Source organism: Aquarana catesbeiana, linkage group LG01 (genome assembly GCF_042186555.1).
Source record: "Aquarana catesbeiana isolate 2022-GZ linkage group LG01, ASM4218655v1, whole genome shotgun sequence".
In the NCBI taxonomy this organism is placed as follows: domain Eukaryota; kingdom Metazoa; phylum Chordata; class Amphibia; order Anura; family Ranidae; genus Aquarana; species Aquarana catesbeiana.
In genome coordinates, this window is record NC_133324.1 from 752,414,114 (window position 1) to 752,435,948 (window position 21,835).

At 42.7% G+C, this 21,835-nt stretch overlaps 1 protein-coding gene across 9 annotated transcripts in view; it reads left to right on the forward strand.

The window, feature by feature from the left end:
* Nucleotides 1–21,835, forward strand: part of RAPGEF2 (Rap guanine nucleotide exchange factor 2) — a 396,941-nt gene that overhangs the window by 132,175 nt on the left and 242,931 nt on the right. For all 9 annotated transcript variants that reach the window (XM_073605965.1, XM_073605972.1, XM_073605900.1 and 6 more), the window contains exon 2: nt 18,460–18,530. In XM_073605965.1, the coding sequence (XP_073462066.1) occupies nt 18,460–18,530 (71 nt within the window). The remainder of the gene's footprint in view (nt 1–18,459; nt 18,531–21,835) is intronic.

A 21,835-nucleotide genomic window follows, 5' to 3' on the forward strand; every position in this document is an offset into this window, starting at 1 on the left:
AAAAGCTCCACTGGTCCCACACTACTGACTGCTGAGTGACATTGTTGCAAGAACTATGCAGACACCATCAGACAAGACACCAATCCACCATTGCTCAAGGATCCCCTAGCAACCTCTGGGTGAATTCTAGAGTTACAAGAAGTCCTGATTGAGAAAGGTTGCTTTAAACTAACCCAGGGGAAATGAAGCCACAGTCATTCAGAATTTAAGAACTTTGAAAAACACAAGCTAAATATGAGAGTGCACGCAACCTTGGGGCTTGTGTATGTGAGGACAGGATTTGTGACATGTTACCTATGATTCTGTCCAGTACATCTACTTGTATTCAGTCATGTTTGGGGACTGCTGTATACACGGGCAGTTACCCTCTGTACAAAATCAGTTCTTGTGACGGAGCATCAGGAAGATCCATTCAGAGCTATTTAAAGGTCTCCAAAGACCGAAGCTGAAACCTGCTTATCATGTCTGCCCATGGAAGGGCTCTTCATATCTAACAGTAACAAACACATTGAAGCTTGTTTGATTTGGGTAGGCGTTTCCTTAATCAGATGGGAAATCTTTAGCTTGCTTCCTGTTTTTTTACTTTGGGAATTTTCATTGAATCGGAAGCACCACCTACAAATGATCATCGTTACTGGAGCGTTTTATTTATTTAATACTTTTTTTAAAATCACTATGCAGTAATGACAAGCATGCATTCAGCGTTGGTCATGTTACTGGTATGTACAAGCAAAATGATATGTAAAGTCTGACGGGATGATGGAGATGACTGCTAGAGTGATAAATCAACAGAATGACACGTTCTACTGGTCATATATTTACAGGAAATACAGCTCAAGTAATTACAATGTTTTTACTTTAGTTTATGTGTTGGCTCATAGTCCAAAGATCGTGAAATTCATGGTGTTGCAAATAGATTTCTTTTTGCCATATTGTAGAAACTTGCATGCCTGGTTTTTGAAGCTATGGTGTTGGATTCCAGCGTGAAACCAGTTTGATATTGTATGAGCAGAGTGTCTCTTCATAAATGGATCACGTTACCAGTGAAGGACAGCTTGTCGGAGGAACAGAGGAGGCTCTGTGTTTGTTTACTGGCAGAACACATGTTAGCATTGTGTTTATTATAAATACCATAAACTGTATATGGTTGTACTTTCCTAAGTATCCAGCTAGTAAGGTAGCCATTACTCACCTATTCATTGTCCACTGTTATAAATAAATATTGCCTGGCTTATAATCAGATTACCATGAGTTTTACACACAATGCTCCGATTCTCTCTCTCACACACACACTGTATAGCTGATAGCTCAGGATGAGCCGCTGTACTAACTATGCAATGTTAGTACAGCAATCTTCCCTGCTGAGCTATTGTGTTCTGACAGGGAACGGCCTCCGCCAGAACACTCCAGTCAGCGCTCTCGGCCATTGGCTGAGAGCACTGATTGGCAACCGATTGGCAGACCTTTTTCGGTCATGCCCCTTCAAAGGAAGCCGGCCCGGCTGCAATACACACGGGCTGAATGTCAGATGGTTTATATTGAACCGTTCGATGCTGCCAACATTTGGCCCATGTGTACTAGGCGTTACACTGCTGCCTTACTTACACAGACTCATCATTGGATCTCGCCACCTAATCCAGCCATGTGCTCGACCTCCATGCTCCCACCCACAGTCTGTGATTAGCACTGCCATTGGAAGTCCCCTCCTTCACCGCCCGCTCTCTGCACTACTCCTAGAGCCAGAACTATAGAGGAGGCATTAGGTATCAATGTGTGCTAAAAGTATTGATCGACAGCACCCATGGAGAACAACACTGGAAACAACATTTAGCGGTATACATCCGCCACAGTGTTGATTTGTGGCAGAGCCCCTGGGGACCACCAAAATTTTCTTGTGGATCATTAATGGTCCATAGACCACTGGTTGGCAGCCACTGGTATAGATAACTACATAGGATAATTTCACAGCTAAGAAATTGAGCATGCCTTGTCATGGACCTATTCAAGATGGTGGGTGGGGCTGGCTAAGGAATTCTCTTCGGAGGATGGTACCATAAAGATTCTTGTGATGCCATTGTTCTTTCATAACTTCATAACATAAACAATAATTTTAATAAAGAATATAATTAATAATATAATATACTATTGGAAAAAATATGATCCACTGAATTCTTTTTTTTTTTTTTTTTTTTTTTTTTTTATGTCTTGGGTCATGAAGTTTGGTGTAAACATCTAGTACTAAGAATTGGAGAGGGATTAGAACACCTGTCAGTTTGAATTGCTGTCTGTGCTCATGTTAGGTAGATTCACCGTCTCTGTTTGTCCTGTTTACCATTATCATTGAAAGTAAAAGAAAATTTCCTCTTCCTGTTTTGGCTATGGGACAGGGAGTGAAGGGAAATCTCCCCAGTGGGACACAAATGGCAAAAATAAACTGACAGGGGTTATGACTTCCCTTACTCTATCCAAAATGGGAAAAAAAAAAGTTTTGCTATAGTTCTACTTTAAATGTGATTGGTAATGTAGGAGGCAGAAGGAGAGGAAGTTACGTGGTGCAAGCTTCATGAAGCGCACTCCTACTCATCCCGATACAGCAGTTTGTGCTCTTGGTGCAGAGGATGATCGAAAACTCAGATCAAAGAAAATTCTTTATTGAAACAAAAAAGTAGATTGCCAGTGCTAACTTTTCCTTTTTTAAAATGCTTGTTGCCTGGCTGTAATGCTGATCTTAAAGCTTTGATTGTTTGAGGCACTACAGCCGAAAAACTATTTAGGCATTCTGGATGTCATTCGATTTAACCGGCTGCGTGTTTTGTTCCAGGTTAAAGTGAGGTCTCTCGCACTACTAAGTGATAATCCAAAATAAAAATGTGCAGTGAATGAAACCGCTGCCAGATCTAAAGTGTACACTAAACACAAAAACCGTATATAATAATAGTAGTGATCTGCGCAGATTTCAGAGTAAACTCTAAATCGTGAATGATATGGTGAAATGTTCCAGGTTAGTGATGCAGAAAGTGTTGAGACCAGAGGACAGGTAGCTTGGGTTTTTATAAGAAGGTCAACAATGATGGCCTCTGTATTCAGGTTTCACTTAAAGTGAATGAGTACTCTTTTCAGTGCTTTTTAGTCAATGTTTTGATATTAATAACCTTTTTCCATCTACATTAATCTTTTATTAGCCTTGTTTCTTTTATAGCAACTATATGTACACGGCCATACTTCTTGTTACATATGCTAACACTGCTTCCTGCTTCACAGTGCTACTCAGTGGTTATGCTTTATTTCCTTTTCACAATGCAAGTCTATGACTTGGCTGACTTACTGAGAACAGTACATTGTTTGTGTGACTACCTGGAGCCTCTCTGTCTCTTGGCCACACGGAAGTCTTTGGAATTCTACTGCACAGGCATCTGGAAGAATAGGACCAGCCGGTTAGAGGTAAACACTGTGTCAGGAAGCAGCTGGACAGCATACCAGAACAAGGTATCTGTCTGAAGTCCCCATATTGGAAGTCGTGTGGCTTTGAAGTATTCATTGATATAGCAGGTATAGATAGCATTTCTCCTCTATCATTTATAACTCCTGTTCACTCAGGATGGAAATTTCAGGTTACTCAGGCCACTAATGATGTGGTCTAAGAGAGCCATTGTAACACTTCAACCCCCAATGTTTAACCTGTTTTTTTTTATCTCATTTGATTCCAACATTCAGCTATGTAATGTACAATAGAGGATTGCTAGGAGCAATGTCATGAGATGCCCATTGAAAAGCTCAGAATAGGATACGTTTTGACAGTTCTTTGTTCAGCTTTGTGGGGGAAAAAAAAAAAGCATTTCTAAAGCGGTATCTCATTGTGTGATGATGTAAGTGATATATTGATATTAAGGCTAAGAGCAGCTATACACCTCTAAAGAATCAGATTTTGCATCTAAATTGCTATCAGATGATAATTGTTTGAAAACAGCTATTTTTCTTTAATCTGCCATTACCATCTCACTGGCTCTTAATTTGTAGACCTGAAGTGTATGGAGTTTTAAAGAAAGAAACTTTAAGTTGCAGACTGCCATCTAGTGGTCACATAACATATCACAGTTACAGGATCAGAAAACAAAAGACGTGTGAGCTGTGGTTGTTTGTTGAGTCTGTCTGAATCATTGTATAATGCTCATCAGTGTGTCTTTTTTTACGTTGATTCTAAAATAGCAAGATATTGAGGTTGATGTTGAAATTCTATATGAAAGGAAAAAGTTTTTTTTTAGTTTTGACATCTAAAATTATCCTAAAATAATATATATATATATATTTTTTACTGGTTCTGAATTTGGAAGATCTTCATCTAGAATTTACAAAGCTTTCCTTGTACATAGCTTTCAAAGTCTCCCTTGGCTAATCCTTTGCCAAGGTATGTGTTTTCATTGTTTTGCCTAGAACCTTGTCCATTATTGTTTTTTTGTCTGCTAGACTTCTACCATATTGGTGGAGATTCAGACTATTGCAGCTGTTTATTCCTAAACCAATCCCCTGATAACACAGTCAATGTAGCCCATTGATCAAAAGCATTAGTGTGGGGATACGGCTGATGATGTGAAACTCCTAATAGTCTTCTGTGAGACTAGAAGCAATGGAGGGCTCTTAGGTATCATCGCATGTTCAGATGAGCTCTGCTCTGGGAATTATATGCTAAATATATAGGCACTTTTTTTTGTACTGCTTGATTTGTCACTTAAAACAATGCTAATGGATTCCTTCAAGATAGCAAAAGTTACGATTTTAACTATGTGTGCTTTAGGGGCAATTGCTGTTTTTACTAAATGCTTTCTTTTTAATTAAAGAGTTGTTTTCTTAACTGTTTTTGTATACAGACTGTTCCTTTAGTCACATCTAGGCTTATTTTTGTTATTTTCTTTTATTTTTTTCTAGTACTTGATTCTATATTCAGGTAGCTTTTATATATTCTGGTATATATTAGTTTGAGGTTACTATGTAGCCGATGAAGGTTTCCGCAAAACCTCTATTCCATGATTTGTTATGAGGTGCACATCTGATCTGTGGTTGTCCTGTTCTGACATCCACATTGGTATTCCTTCACCCTGTGCTGCTTATATTGATGGAGACATGTCCACTACTCATAAATGTATATCAGATATTCCCATATAAGTGTCTGACATGGTCTACCATTCATAACAGGGCAAGATTTTTTATCTTTATAGTGAATGTAAACCCTAATAATGAAATCTTCATATTTTGTGTTTTTAATATCCAATTGAAAGTGTTTGGTTGTATTTGTTTGATCAGTGCAAAGAATACTTTTTGGTCCTGTCAGACATCTTATGAGCTGATAACTTGATGAGCTCTCTGCCTGTGCTGCCCTCCTACCAGTTAGTGTTGTTCCCACCTCTCTTTGTGGGCTACAGAACACACCCCCTATTTTAATGCAGTGTGGAGAAAGGGAGGAGATCTGTAGTCCTAGCACTCTTCATTAGACCTGTAAAGCTAGCTGTCCATGGGGAATGTAAAGATTCCCCCATCCCATGGCTGTCAGAATACTTGACCTTGAGATTGCAACTAATTGGCTACAGGCACCGACTGAAAAGTTATTTCCTGGCTTCTTCGATTTTCAGATAGATCAAAGGTTGTTAAGTCAGGTGGTACCAACAGAGCCACAGCTAATTCAGCAGGGATTGGATGAAATTTGAGCCATGTATGGCCAGTATAAGTAAGAATCATCACCCCGGCACAGGAAGTGCTTATGGGAGTGCGACTAGGTGAAAACCAAAGAAAAACACAGTTGAAAAAAAAAAAAAAATCAATACAGCCATCACATCTAAGAGCTGGTAATCTAGAGTTTTGACATATTTTAACCACTAGATCTTTTCTGGCACTTTTTGTTTTCATGTAACAATCAGTATTGTTTCTAGAAAATGTTTTAGACCCCCAACCATTAGATATTTTTTTTTAAAGTAGAGGCCCTAGAGAATAAATTAGTGGGTGTTGCAATTTTTTATGTAACATGGTATTTCCCTAATCGTCTTTTAGGACAGCCACCTTTTGAGAGACCTTGGCTCCTCCCTTCACAAGAAACACCGCCTTAGCTTCAAGATTTAAGCCCCTCCTGCCCCACTGGACCCTCAGTTTCGTTGTTTCCTGCGGTAGGGAGAGATCGCTCAGAACCAGGGCTGATCAGCAGGGGAGGTTGAAGCTGTTTTTCACTGTGGGGAGAAGCTCTCCCCCATCTCTATTTCTTGGCGGAGCCTTGGGGAAGCCTCCTGAGGGTGGGGAAGAAGGTTGGGGGGCCCGCTCTCATTCTGTCCAAGGGGGCGTTGCCAGAGGTGCACTGTTCCTCCCCGCGTTTTGTGTGGCCAGTGAGGGAGCTCCAGGCTGGACCGGAGGACGTGGTGATGTCACGTCCGGTGGGGACGTGCACTTCTGCCGGAGCCACGCTCTGGCTGGTGCAAGCCTGTAATGCTGGAGGGGTCAGCGATCGGTTCAGGCGAGACCATCGTGATCCTCAGCGGGAGATGTCTGGGCAGAGGTGGCTGAGACTGCTCCTGACATTGCCAGCACCAGCCACTAAGGTAAGAGGAACCCTAGGGTGGGTGTTCCCTTCCCTTTATCCCAATGGCTCCGCAGGTGTAGACCTCCCGACAAGGCTGGGGGGGGGGTGTTAATTCCCAGAGTGGGGCTTTAACCACTATTGTCATTCACATGATGTGCGTTTGTATGAAGAGAACCCGCCTATCACCTAGATGACTTCTGAGAGTGGGTTTGTCTTGAATGTGTAATCTCTTAACCCTTCAGATCCCACAGCACAGGCTAGCCCTCTCTCAGCTCAGCAGAGCATTGTACCAGCCACGCCTGTCTTACCCTATACTAATGGAGGGACACCGGGGAGGGCACTAGTAAGAAGCTGAGGAGGAGCCAGTTGGCGCTTCTTCAGGCTCCCAGTGGAGTCAGAGAGTGAGGGGTTGGATGGTAAGTCCTCTAGACCCTCTCGCTACAAGATTGGAGGAGCTCTTGGGAGCTCTTGGGAGCCATTCATATCACCCTGGGCATCCAGAAGAAGCTGCTATCGCTCCATGACCAGATGTATCAGGGCCTAGGGGAACAGAAGAAGAGGGTGTTCCCAGTCCATGATCTGTAATATCCCCAGACTAGATGCAGCTGTCTATCAGGTTTCCAGGCATGGAGACCTTACTTTGGAGAGATCCTATGGACAAGAGGATGGATTCGCTCTTGAAGGAAACCTTGTACTCTACCCTGGGGCGCACATTGGGGCAGTGACCGGGACGGTGACAATCTTATCGTCCTTTCCCATTCTCTTGCGGGGGGTGGCATATATTGCGGATGCCTCGGCAGAATCAGTGCGTATGTCCACCAGATCCTCAGCTCTAGACATCTCAGCAAAAATGGCTTTGTGGCTAAAGCTTGGCGGGGACAGTACGTTCAAAGCTAAGCTCTGCGGGATTTCCCTCACGGTGACCTTTTGTTTGGTCCTGGTCTGGAAACTGTTTACACCTGACGGGAAAGGACTCTTACCTACCGCCTGTCGGATCTAAACGGGGGAGCAAGCAAAGAATAAGTCTCGCCCACAGAGAAAGGGCCCTGATGGCCGACTGTCCAAAGAGGTCTTTGGGTCAGAAAGGCAAGCATAAAAAATTTGCTAAGGTGCACCGAAAAAATGGCAGCCTTACTACCCTCCCTGAGAAATTCCAAACATAGTATCAACAGTGGCTTAGTGGCTAGCACTCCGGGCTAGCTGCACTCAAGCCATGGGTTCAGATCCCAAACTTGGTATCACCTACTTGAAGCTTAAATAGTAAACAGCAGAATGTAATGAAAATAGACAAATGCTGACTGCCAAGGCCACATCAGCATGTTTGTTTTAAAAAAAGAGTGTTCCCAGTCTATGAAGTTTGAGTGGAAGCCATCAAAGAATGGCAAGACCCGTAAAAGAAACCCTTCTTTTCAAGGGGAGGTAGCGGAGGAGGAGCAAGTTAGTGCATCTTTAGGCTCCCAGGTGGAGCCAGAGGGAGAGGGGTTGGACTGTGAGTCCTCTAGACCCTCTCACTACAAGCTTTCCCTGGAGGAGGTGGAGGATGTCTGGGGAGCCATCCATATTACCCTAGGAATCCAGGAGGAGAAGAAGCCGTTATCACTCCATGACCAGATGTATCAGGGCCTGGGGGAACAGAATAACTTACAGAAGGCTCTGTATGGACTCTGTCTTCTCGGTAAGGCTTTTTTTTTCGGTTTAATGGCATTCATAGACCTGAAAGATGCTTATCTGCACATTCCCATCATGGAGAGCTTAAAAAGTTTCTTGGGCTGGCAGTAGAAGCAGGGAAGGCACGTTCCTTTAGTTTCAGGCCCTCCCCTTTGTCCTATCCTTTTTTCCCAGCAATTTTATCAAGGTCAAGGCATTGCGACTCAGGGGCATTTTGATAGTCGAATATCTGGATGAGCTGCTCCTATGTGTCCTCAAACCAAGGGTAGATCTCTTATTCTCATTGCACCGCTTTGACCCAGGAGGCCGTGGTTCTCGATCTGGAAGTATCTGGCGTGGAACCTCCCTGGATTCTGCCAATCCGGGAGGACCATTCTTCTCAGGGTCCATTCTGCTGTCCCCAGGTAGAGCGGTTGAATCTCGCTGCGTGGCTTCCGAGGAAGAATGGCTAAAAGGCATGGGCTTCTCAGATTGGTTGGTGGCTCTGCTAAGTAGCAGGAAAGAGGAAACCCACTCCATCTACTGGAAGACGTGGAGACGTTGCAACAGCTGGTGCACAGGGGGCTCTTTCAATCAGGGCCCCCCTTTCTACAAATACTTCCACACCAGGTGATTTATAAGACGGTTACGGCCTTTTATCGAGGTTGGCCCCGAAGTTTCACAGCGGCCAAGAAATTATTTTGCCAACTTTCTGTTCGAATCCTGTGGGTAAACATAAACATCAGTTTCATAAGTTAGATTTTAAAAGGTCGTAGCACCTTTGTCAAACACTTCAGGTTGGACCTTTTATCCGCTAAGGATCAGGCCTTTAGGGAAAAAGGGTCCTGCAAGCGGTGGTCCCACCCTAAGGTGAAGTGCTCGTTTATCCTCTCAGGTGGCTGTTCTGGAAAAGACGTTACCGGTACGTAACTCTGATTTTTGTGCAGCGGTTTTTCAAACACAATTTTTTTTGGCAAAAATACAGTTTTTGAATTTAAATGCAAAAAAAAACACAATACATAACCACATTTTTGGTAAATTATAAAAGATGATGTTATGTCGAGTAAATAGATATCAAATATGTTGCAATTTAAAATTGTGCAGACCCATGCAATGGCTACAAACAGTGTAAATTTTACTATTCATAGGCGATGCTTTAAAAGCCTTTACAGGTTACCACGTTAGACTTACACAGGAGGTCTGGTGCTATAATTACTGGCCATGATGTGACGTTCGTGGTGATACCTCACATGTGTTGGACGAGCATTGTTTGCTCACATGCGGGACCGGCGCATGCGTTCGCCTTTGCGAGCAAGCACGGGGGGACGGGGGCACTTTAAAATGTATTCTTTTTTTTTTACACTGTCGCTGTGATCAAATGCTTTTCATTTTTAAAATAGAGGCGAACAAAGCAGTTCTGGTCTTTGTTCCTCTCTATGATCGGCTGGCAGAAGTGTCGGCTGTTTGATCAAATGTCCCGGTGAAACAGGACAGCCCGATGAATGCGGTGGGAGGGGACATCCCATCCCGCTGCTTGTAAAAAAAACAAACGAGCAGCTAGTTAGCTGCTAGGTTTTCTTTTACAAGAGAGCTGAACGTCGGCTCTGAAAAACGATACCACGATGATGCCTGCAGCTACAGGCATCATCCCGGTATAACCACTTGAAGTCCAGCTACGTACAGGTTACGTCGCTGGTCTTCATCAAGTGTTTAAAAGAGAAGAATAGCCAATCCTTTTTGTTGGCTATACTTCTCTTTTGGTTCACAGGTGTACATTTACTAATGTACACCTGAGCCCCCAAATCAGCTTAAGTGTGCTCCTATCAGCTGAAGGGGCAGAACAATGCCTCCTTCTGGAAAGAACCCAACAGTTATGTTGGTATCCATCCTGCTGCCTGATTGACAGCTGGCTCCGTCCTTCAGTATGTGGCTGGGAGCTAGAGCCATCCGTTCTCTAGCCTGTCACTCCATTCTGAACTGGAGGAGTCACTGACGGTCCACAACGAGCAGAGACTGAGAGCTGTCAGATCAGCAGTCACATAAACACTCAGCTCTTGATCTTGGAGACATTTTTTTTTTACTCAAAACTGCTTTAAAGTGGTTCTAAACTCAAAATGTTTTTTTTTTTTTTTTTTTTACACCTTAATGCATCCTCTTTATTAAGTTAAAAAAAATCTTGGAATACCTGTTCCCCTCACAGACTCTTGCTGCTGTCAGTCAAATCCTTTGAGAGCGTGGCTGAGCTGCACTGGGTGTGTCTATAGAGGCACACATCCTGGCTCAGGAGTGCGCCACAAGAGGAATTAGTGTCAGAGGAGGAGATAAAATTGCTGTGTGCAATATCCTTGCACACAGAGCAGGTCATTATAAAATCTTTTTTATTTTAGCAAAAAAACCCCACACAAAAGTTTAATATTAACTCAGATATGAGCTCCTTCTGGGCTTGGTACATTGTCATGGGCTTCTTGTAGATTAAATACTTGGTATGTGTTTTCTTTCCCTTTTTATATTTTTCCTTATATTTGCTTGTCTGAAGCTATTATTGGCAATGTTAGTTTGAAAATGCCTTTGACAGGCTTGAGGTCTCTCAGTTGGTCCTTGGAGATATCTGCACATTACATCAATAAATGTACTTTGTTAGATCCAGATTGTAGCATTTGGTGGGACTGATGCCACATGTTATGAGTCATATGTAAAAAGATAACGCAAAGTACTAGATCCATTATATTACAGTCTGTGGAACGGAAGAGATGTGGTAAACACTAACATGTTGGGAGCCATTCGGGATTATTATCAGCTATTTTTTATTTCCTTGTGTATGATACAGTAGCCTGGATAGAAGATGTATCTTTAAGTGTATTCTGTTTCTCCTAAAGGCAAGAAATTCTACAAAGGCTTGATTACCATAGAAGTTTGATAGTGAAAGTCAAAAACTAAGATTTTTTTTTTTCTTTTAAATAAATGACTTTCTTGAACCATACCCTTTTCACGTTACACCATAAGGCCTCGTTTACACTTGCTTCACAATATGGCAGTAGAACCGTGTTTTTAAAGCACTCTGAATGCCAATCAAAGCAGCTTGGAAATGTACTACTGAGTGAAGTGGGGTTTGTATGGGGAATGTACTACTGAACGGAGGAGGGGGAAGGTGGTTTTGGATCATGGTAAAATACTACTGAGTGGGTGGGGAAGGGGGATGCTGCTAAGCCAGGAAAACAATGGTCTGATTCCTCCCGTATTGAATTGTATTGTAACTGTACTGTCTGCCCTCATGTTGTAAAGCGCTGCGCAAACTGTTGGCGCTATAAAAATCCTGTATAATAATTATAATCTACTTAACCAGGTTTCTACTGAGCTGGGAGACCGCTGAGCCGGCAAACTAATGGGCTGGAGATCTGCTGAGCAGGGGTACTAATAAGCCAGGAAACTAGTGAGCAAGGGGTACTAGAGCCACCAAAAATGCCAAATTAAAAAAAAAACAAACACCAGATACCACACACCACACCAATACCTAACCACGGTTCAAATCTAGAGGCTTCCTCATCATCACTTTTCTTTTAAAACAAGTAGAAAACCAACACAAACAGGGCATTTGCCAAATTTCATTAATGCTTCAAAAACACATCACAAAAGCATCAAAAATGTTAAAGCGTGTGTTACTAATCAGTGCAAGTGTACACAAGCCCTAATGGCACCGCTCTGGAGTATCCTTTTCGGAAAAAGTAAAAGCAGTAAAAAGTCCTGCTTACAATGTGACCTTGGTTTTCAAAAGGGCAAATGGGTAGAATAAAATCTCCTAAAATTGTTATATACCGTAAAACCTTGGATTGCCAGCATAATTCGTTCCGGGAACATGCTTGTAATCCAAAGCACTTGTATATAAAATGTCCCCATAAGAAATAATGGAAACTCAAATAATTAGTTCCACAACCATTTATTCATAAGTCCTTCAGTTTATAGTCCATACAAAAATATTATAGCAATAGCAATGTGACTAGATTGTGTAACCATAAAATGTCCATCCACAAGTGGAAGCCTCCACAAGGGGATTAGAAGCAAAATCCAGCAGGAGCTACAAGGTATAAAATAGAAGAGAGGTGCCTCTAAGTGTAGCAATATGGTTACATTTAATGAAGGTCCAACATTTAGCAACTCACATGGTTGATGATTAAAATAGGCACATTTAAGTATGCAGGCATCTGGGGTAAAGCTGTCCACAAAGACCATCCCTCACACCGCCAGTTCTTACCGCTGTCAGTCTGCGGGAGCGGGAAGACTATCCTGCAGTAGAGCGATCTGAAAGAGAGGCTTGAACTGCTCGTGGAGCGCAGTGTGGAAGGGATGACAACGATGGCAGTTTGGAGAACAGTCTATGTGGACAGCTTTACCCTGGATGCCTGCATACTTAGATGTGCCTTATTTTAATCATCAACCATGTGACTTGCTAAATGTTGCACCTTCATTAAATGTAACCATATTGCTACCCTTTCACACTGGGGCGGTAGGGGGCGTCGGCGGTATTTTTAGCGCTGTTTTACCGCGGTATTCGGCCGCTAGCGGTGCGGTTTTAACCCCCCGCTGGCGGCCAAAAAAGGGTTAAATCCACTCGTATAGCGCGCTGTCCCATTGATTTCAATGGGCAGGAGCGGTTTAGGAGCGGTGAATACACCGTTCCTTCACCGCTCCAAAGATGCGGCTGACAGATTTTTTCTTCTCCTGCCAGCGCACCGCTTCAGTGTGAAAGCCCTCGAGCTTTCACACTGAACAAACAGTTGAGGCTGTTTTGGGGCGGTTTGCAGGCGGTATTTTTAGCGCAATAATGCCTGCAAACCGCCCCAGTGTGAAAGGGGCCTTAGAGGCGCCTCTCTTCTCATTTATACTCAGTTGTGACGCTACTTGTATATCTAGACAACGCTTGTATATCAAGTCAAGGTTTATTTAAAAATTTTGCTTGTCTTGCAAAACACTCTCAAACCAAGTTACTCTCAAACCAATGTTTTGCTGTATTAACCACTTCAGCCTGGAAGGATTTACCCCCTTCCTGACCAGAGCACTTTATGCGATTCGGCACTGCGTCGCTTTAACTGACAATTGCGCGGTCGTGCGACGTGGCTCTGAAACAAAATTGACGTCCTTTTTTTTCCCACAAATAGATTTTTCTTTTGGTGGTATTTGATCACCTCTGCGATTTTTATTTTTTGCGCTATAAACAAAATAAGAGCGACAATTTTGAAAAAAACGCATTATTTTTTACTTTTTGCTATAATAAATATCCCAAAAAAATATATTAAACATTTTTTTCCCTCAATTTAGGCCGATACGTATTCTTCTACATATTTTTGGTAAAAAAAAATCGCAATAAGCATTTATTGATTGGTTTGCGCAAAAATGATAGCGTTTACAAAATAAGGGATAGTTTTATGGCATTTTTATTAATAATTTTTTTTTAAATAGTTTTGGCGGCGATCAGCGATTTTTATTGTGACTGCGACATTATGGCGGACACATCGGACATTTTTGACACATTTTTGGGACCATTGTCATTTATACAGCAATCAGTGCTATAAAAATGCACTGATTCCTGTGTAAATGACACTGGCAGTGAAGGGGTTAACCACTAGGGGGCGGGGAGGGGTTAAGTGTGTCCTAGGGGAGTGATTGTAACTGTCAGGGGGATGGGCTGTGTGTGTGACGTCACTGATCTCTGCTCCGATGACAGGGAGCAGAAATCGAGTGACACTGTCACTAGGCAGAACAGGGAGATGCCGTTTACAACGGCATCTCCCCGTTCGTCCTCTCCGTGCGGAGATAGAGTCCGCGGGACCCACGACCCGACCCACGGAGATCGCGGCAGGTGCGCACACGGCGGCAAATTCAAAGTAACTTAGGGGTACGTTACTTTGCGCAGCCGTGCCATTCTGCCGACGTAAATGTACAGGAGCCGGTCGGGAACCGGTTAAAGAGAAGGGGTTGTGGAGGATTCTCTGATGAGGATTTACCAGGAAGCTAATTCTCTATTATGGGCTTTATTATTCATGACACCTGTTAGGGCTCATGTATACATAGCGTATTGTGATCGCCAGCCATGGGAAAACGCGGCAAGATCGAGCCGTCATTTTGCTGCGTTTTGCGGTTAAAACTTTCCTATTTTAAAAACGATTCTTCCGCGTTCAGGAGAGGGAGGTTGAACCTCCCCTAACTGCAGCAGCTCCTAAATGATCCTTAAAGCTTATGTGTACATGGACACATAGTCTTTTATGGACTTGAGTTTAGGAGCTTTGGCAAAAAAAACACCAAAAGCTCCTAAACTCGGGTTTAGAATCTGCTAGTGTACATGAAGCCTTAGGAGTGTGCGGTTTAGCAAATAAAAAACTAAAGACTATGAATTTTGGGCCAATTTTGGATGTTCTTTAGCCTGTAAGAACTGATCCCCTCCGCTTGCTGCTTTCCATTGCATTTTCCATTCTAAAACAAAATTGCTTAAAGGCTCACCTTTGTTCATCTTTTTTTTTTTTTTTCTTTTAATACTAAATTCCAGCTCCCCTATGTACCAATATAGCATTACTGCACTTTATCGTACATCACAGGACACAGAGCAGCTATAGTAATTACTATCTGGGTTATACGCCACCTATAGGTGAATGGACACTGGCACACCCAAAAGACAGGAAGTCCTCCCTCTATATAACCCCTCCTATATAGGAAGTACCTCAGTTTTTTTGCCAGTGTCTGTAAGGTGGTGGTCACTGATGTGATTGATACATGTGCTCTTGGAGCATACTTTGAGGTCCGGACGGTTCTATTATATTGATTATATGCTGCATATTTACTGCTTATCCGGAGGGGACTGTACAACTGTAAGTTGATACACCCCTGGATAGTTAGCAGTTCACTTTAAAATGTTGTTGACTGCTCTGTAGACAGATGCAACATAGTATACATGCTTGCAAGTTTAAATATACACGTTTGGAAAAACATGAGCATGGGTGCATTTTAAGGAGTTGTATCTCCAGTATAGTGCATATGTGCTTAGCCAAGTCCTGCAGGTCTAGTATGGGGCCAACTGCAGTTAAGCAGATGCTTGTTCGCAAACTAGCTGGAACGCACGGTTGCTGAAGATACATGTTTTTACATAGTCACATAAATATATATGCTTATGCATGTTTGCATAAAGATACATGATCATGGTTGCACAAGGATGCATGATTATTCATGGTTATACATGATTGCATAAAGATGCATGTTTGGACATGTTTGTATAAATAGACATGGTTATGGTTATTCATGATCACATAAGGATACGCGATCGAATAAAAATGCATGTTTATACACGTTTGCTTGGATATACATAGTTATACATGATTGCATAAAGATACATCTTTAGACTAGAGTTCGACCGATATGGGTTTTTCTCTGGCCGATACCGATATTTAGAAATCGCGGTGGCCGATGGCCGATATATGATGCCGATTTTTTTTTTTTTTTTCCCCTTCATCTCATAAAATCTAACAGTTAGACCCCTTTCACACTGGGGCGTTTTTCAGGCGCTTTTGGGCTAAAAATAGTGCTATCACACTGAGGCGAGGCGATGCGCTGGCAGGATGTTAAAAGAAAGTCCTGCAAGCAGCATCTTTGGAGCGGTGCATACCGCTGCTCCACCACTCCTGCCCATTGAAATGAATGCGCACCGCTGCCGAAGCGCCTGCAAAGCGTTTCGGCAGTGGTGCATTTAACCCCTTCCTCGGCCGCTAGCTGGGTTATAAGCGCCCTGCTAGCAACCGAATGGCGCCGCTAAAATGACGATAAAGCGCCGCTAAAACTAGCAGTGTTTTACCGTCATCGCCTGCCCGCTCCAGTGTGAAAGCAACCTTAAGTAATAAGTGATACAGAATTTTTTTTTACATTTAAACATTTATTAAACAAAACAAACCTCCAATCAGTACACTTGTATGTATAATTTAGAATTATAAAAAAAAAAAAACTATATCATCTAGCGAACCTTGGCACCCCAGATGTTTTGGAACTACATGTCCCATGATGCTCAACTACACTGCAGAGTGATGAGCATCATGAAAAATGTAGTTTCAAAACATCTGGGATGCCAAGGTTCACCATCACTACCCTAGGGAATAAAATGGTGATCGTTGCAATATTTTATGTCACACGGTATTTGCGCAGTGGTCTTTCTGATGCTTTTTTTTGGGGGAAAAAAGACACATTCATGAATAAAAAACAAAAAACTAAACAGTAAAGTTAGCCCAAATTTTTTGTATAATGTGAAAGATGTTAGGCTGAGTAGAGTACAGTAGCAGTTACTAATCTAGTGATAAACGCACTGTTGATAGATTCTGGAGTCTCACTGGCATGTAATCCTGAATCTGAAGCAAGGATTTTTTTTCTGTCCGTAACTGTTTGTATCTGCCGTCACAGGGGACTATTTGCCCTTGTAACCCACATTTAACCGATGACTCAGATCTTGTTGTGTCCCTAGGTGTTGCACTGCAGCTCCTCAGCCTTGCCAGAGACCCAGGATCATTTTTCCCATCTGTCTGCATCCCTTGAGGAAGACACTTATTTTACTTGCCACCAGAGAAGAAAGCAGTCTATCAGCCAGACTTGCAATATAACTCTATATGTGTGGATTTGTTTTCTTTCATGTATATCTTTTTTATCCCCCTCCTCTTCCCCTGGGCCATATGGATAACCGTATTCTGATCCATTGTGAAAGCCGGATTGCTTATTTTCTAGCTTGATATTTATTCAGCAGGAATCATAGCATTTAAAGCTGCATTATACCTTCACCAATGACTACTCCATATTTTTGTCAGTTACTCAAGCCCCTTTTCTCCATTTCAGTTATGACTCGTTGTGGGTGGGAAGGTTTAGCTGAGAACACAGTTGAAAATGCAGGGAACCCATTTTTATCAGTCTTGCTTTAATCCAGTTGAAAGGAAAGGGGAGGCATTGCTCCTAGCAAGCAGAGTTCATGTGTTGCAAAGCAAATGGAATCTAACACATATGAAGAGTAGCAAATTCAATTTAACATCCTACTGGTTACTGTTGGTGAAACTTTTTTCTCTTAGCCGATGTGGACGTTAAAGATTTAATTACATAATAGTTGTTGCCATGCATTTTGTTGCATTTTCCATTTAAGACACAAAGCATGGGCATGCAAACTTCCTCCTCTAATAGTCTGAAATGGCATCTGTGTGAAAACTTCAAAGATATTTGTAGTAAAATATTAGGGGTTGATTTGTTTTTCTTTTGTGTTGGCTATTGCTGATATGTACTCTTTGTGAAGGTAGTTCTTATAGTTATGGTTTTATAATTGCTCGTTGTCTTTTCAGTAGGACTGTGGAAATTAAAGATTAATTCCTCGATTAATCGTTAATTTTTTTGATCGATCAAAACTTTTTTGATCGGTACTCACCTCTCCGCCGGCTTCCGGGTCTTCAGGGAGTTCCGTCGGAGATCCGGTGATGTCACGGACATCTACGTCACCGGACTCCTCCCCCTTTCCCAAGTGCCTCCATCTGCTAACGAAGGGAAGGGGAGAGGAGTCCAGTGACGTCGATGTCTGTGACGTCACCGGACAGCCTGGACAGTGATGGTAAATATGGATGTGGTTAACTGGGATCATTCAGTGAGCTAAGTGTAGGCAAATTTGATAACCAAATTTGACAGTCAATATACTAGATAAGTTTTATAATTAAAGTTAAACTAACTTTCTACGTTTTTTTTAAAGTTTAATAAAAAAATTACTTACGTCAGTGCTACAGTTTGAATTTAAAACGTATTTGTGTGAACTGTAAAGTTAAGTCATGGATTGTGGAAACTAACTAGTGTCGGGTGATTGTATATAGTGTATACCACATTTACCACTGACTAATGCAGAGTTGTAATGCAAGGAGATCAGCTAAAAGTAGTTGGATTTGTATGTGCATTATAATTAATCGAAATTAGTTGATTAATCGATGAAAAAAAATCGATTAATCGAACACGAACATTTTAATCAGTAACAGCCCTACTTTTCAGTAGTCCCTGTACAGTTTTGCTGTCTCCAATTTTGTTGGCGACATACGGGTTTAAAATACAAATCAATTGACTTTTACAAAGCAATGACTTTTGTTGTGATGGAATATGTAAATTTAACAGGAAAAGCCCTGTTGAACATTTAATACTGTGCATCATGATGCAATTTGTGTTGACCACTAATATATCTCAATTGTAAGCATGTTTCTTTTGTCTTGTAGGATCTGGAGATCGTTTACTCATACCTCCATGGAATGGAAGCACTATCAAATCTTCGGGAGCATCAGCTAAGGTAAGTTGGTCTTCCATTGTCAAATAAAAAACACTACTCGATGTATGTGATATTCAGGAATATTTACAAGAATGGACCTGTAATCATATGTTTGTGCCAAAAACAGAACTCTGGCCCTACTGAATTTTTCCAGCTTGTCCGTGTTTTATATGGTCCCTACTATGTTATGGGTTGAATTTGTCATACATTACAATAAATTGTTTTTAGAAGAAAACACTGCGGTTATTATTCTTTAAATGTAAGTCGGATCACCCACAATGTAAAATTCTTACTAGATACCTTCACTGAAAAACAACTTGGTTAAATGTGATGCCACTTACAAGGCTTTAGTCACAGTTATAATGTTGAATGAAATGGCAGCTGACAGGTATGGCTGCATGGCAGCTGACGGGTATGGCTGCATGGCAGCCGACATCTGCCAGTGGCCATTTTCCAGAAACAGCAGCAGCCATTTTACCATCTCTTGTGGCCATATTTTTGAGGACAGGTTGGATGGCCATTTTGCACTGGACTATTCCCATAGACATGCATGGGAGCTTGCTGGGGTTATGCATGGTGGCTATTTTCTTGTAGCTGCATGGTGGTGACCATCTTGCTTGAGACCAACTTCTGAGAAGGTGTGCTTGGGCGGTCCTTGGGACATAACTTGGCGGGCAAATCTCTCCAGTTTTGCATGCAGGCTCTGGGTCATATGGTGTCCACTTTCAAGGCGGACCCGTATCCGCAGTCCCATACGAGAGTTCTGCAGGAAATCCTGTCCAAATAAGATGAATATTTAGCCTACCTGTACAATTAGATTAGTCTGGACTGGTTGACGAGGGCCTCCCTCCTCTGGTGGCTCTAGTCCCCTGCCTTGCAAACGGGGAAGTCCTTTCTTCCCCTCTACTGGATGATAGTCACAACAGATGCCAGCCTGCTTGGCTTGGGAGGAGTCCTGGGTTCCATATCAGCACAAGGGCGTTGGATTCCAAAGGAAGCTTGCCTGTCCATCAATGTCTTGGAGCTGCAAGCGAACAGGTTGTCTCTGGAGCACTGGACAGCCCTTTTTCGGGGCTCCCGGTCAGGATCCAATCAGCCAGTGCACCACAGTGGTCTATGTCAGCCACTAGGGTGGCAGAAGAAATTTGGCAGCGGAGCTAGGGGCTTCCTACATTCTGCGGTAGGTGGAATAGCATGTTCTGGCTCTCTCCGCTGTGCACTTTCCCGGCGTCGAGAATTGGCAGGTGAATTACCTCAGTCGTCAGATGCTGAATCTGGGGGAGTGATACCTGTACCTGGACGTGGTTTGTCAGGTCTATCTACACTGGGAAAGCCTGGATATTCTGCATCCCGCCTTAACAGAGTATTGTCTCATTTATGCCTTTCCTCCCCATAAGCTGCTCCCTCACCTGCTGCACAGGATAGAGTCTGAAGGGATTCTGGTAGCTCCAGACTGACCTTGTATGCTCCCTGGCTTTAGCCTCTTTGAGAGGACATCCTGTCCCAGGGTCTGCTTTACCATCTCTGGCTTCGACAGCATGGCTATTGCAATTCTGGTTTTGAGGGATGGGGTTGTCGGGTTTGATGATCCCCACAATACTGAAGGCTCACAAGTCTGCCTCTCGGAAGATATATCTTTGAACCTGGAAGGCTTATATTGCCTGGTGCAAGGCTCTAGGTCAGTGATGGCGAACCTTGGCACCCCAGATGTTTTGGAACTACATTTCCCATGATACTCAGCTACACTGCAGAGGGCATGAGCACCATGGGAAATGAAGTTCCAAAACATCTGGGGTGCCAAGGTTTGCCATCACTGCTCTAGGTGTCCTTCTGTTTTCCTTCTCAGTGGCTCGGGTGTTGACCTTTCTTCAACTGGGCCTTGAACAAAAACTTGCCTTGTGTACCATTTAAGGGTCAAGGTTTTTGCCCTCACTGTCTTCTTTTCAGGGTCCCTTGGCCATGCATTCCCTGCTTTGCATCTTTATTCAAGGGGGTCATTGTTTGGTGCCCCGTGTGTGTTCCCCATTACCACTGTGGGCTTGAATTTGGTTCTTTTTAGGATATTCCCCTGCTTACTCTTTCTGAAAAGTTGCCTTCTTGGTCTCTATCACTTACGTGAGATGGGTCCTGGAGCTGGCAGTCTTATCTTGTAAGTCTCCCTATTTGATTCTACACAAGGATTCTATGTCAGTACACCTGCTTTCTTACAAATGCGGTGTCAGATTTTCACCTAAATAAAGACATTGTCCTGCCTTGTGTCCATGGTCGTTGCATCCTAAGGAGGTTGTGCTGTTCTCCTTGGATGTGGTCTAGGCGGGTCCTGTGTACCTGTCTGTTATGGCCTACTGCCGGAGGTCAGACTCTGTTTTTATGCTCATGGACTGCCCAAGGAAAAGCCTGGCGGCCTCTTCTGACACTGTTTCCCTGTAAATCTGGCAGATGCTTGTTCAGGCGTTCGCTATCAAGGGGCAGTCTCCTCCCTTCTCCATTACGGCACACTTCACCAGGGCGCGCTTGGTGCCTCCTGGGCTTTACAGCATCAGGTGTCTGTGTCTCAGGTTTGCAAGACTGCCATTTGGTCATCTGTGTACATTTTCACAAAATATTATAAAGTTGATGTGTTTGCATCTTCTGATGCTTGTTTTGGCTATAATTTTTTGCAGATTACTGTTTAAAGTGGAACTTCAGTCATTTTTTTTTTCATCTTTCCATATGTTAAATCTTCCGACCTTGTTTTAACTTTGGATAGTAAAACATTTCTTTCTGCCAGTAAATACCACATACAGCCCACTTCCTGTTTCTTGTTTGGTAAAATTCCTAGGCTTATGACATCATCCACAGCTCTCTCTCTCACTCTCGTGATAGTTTGCCAGGGAGGGAGGGGGGCATGAGTCATAAAAGGGCCAATGAGAGCTTGAAACCCGGAGGTGTGCCTCTGTGTAAATCCAGGAAATGAACAGGCAGCAGCTTCAGCTGCCCACAGTTAAAATGGATGCAGCCAGACTTAGTGGAGGGAGATTTCTGCAGCATATTTGGCAAGTACAGAATCACAGTATATATAAAATAATATGCAAAGTGGTTGGAGGGAAGCTTCAGAATGGCAAAGATGTTTTTATTACAAATTATGTGAGAAAACTGCAGTTCCTCTCTAAGGTTACCTGTTTGCCCCTTTAGAAGCTGTTTGGGTGGTTGGCATGTTTGCCTGGTTTGCTTCAGTTGTTTTTTGGTTTTCCCATCCCTCTTTGATGCACTGCTTTGGGACACCCCAGTGGTCAAGATTCAGAAGAGCTGTGTCCATCTATGAACATAAAAGAAAACAAGATTTT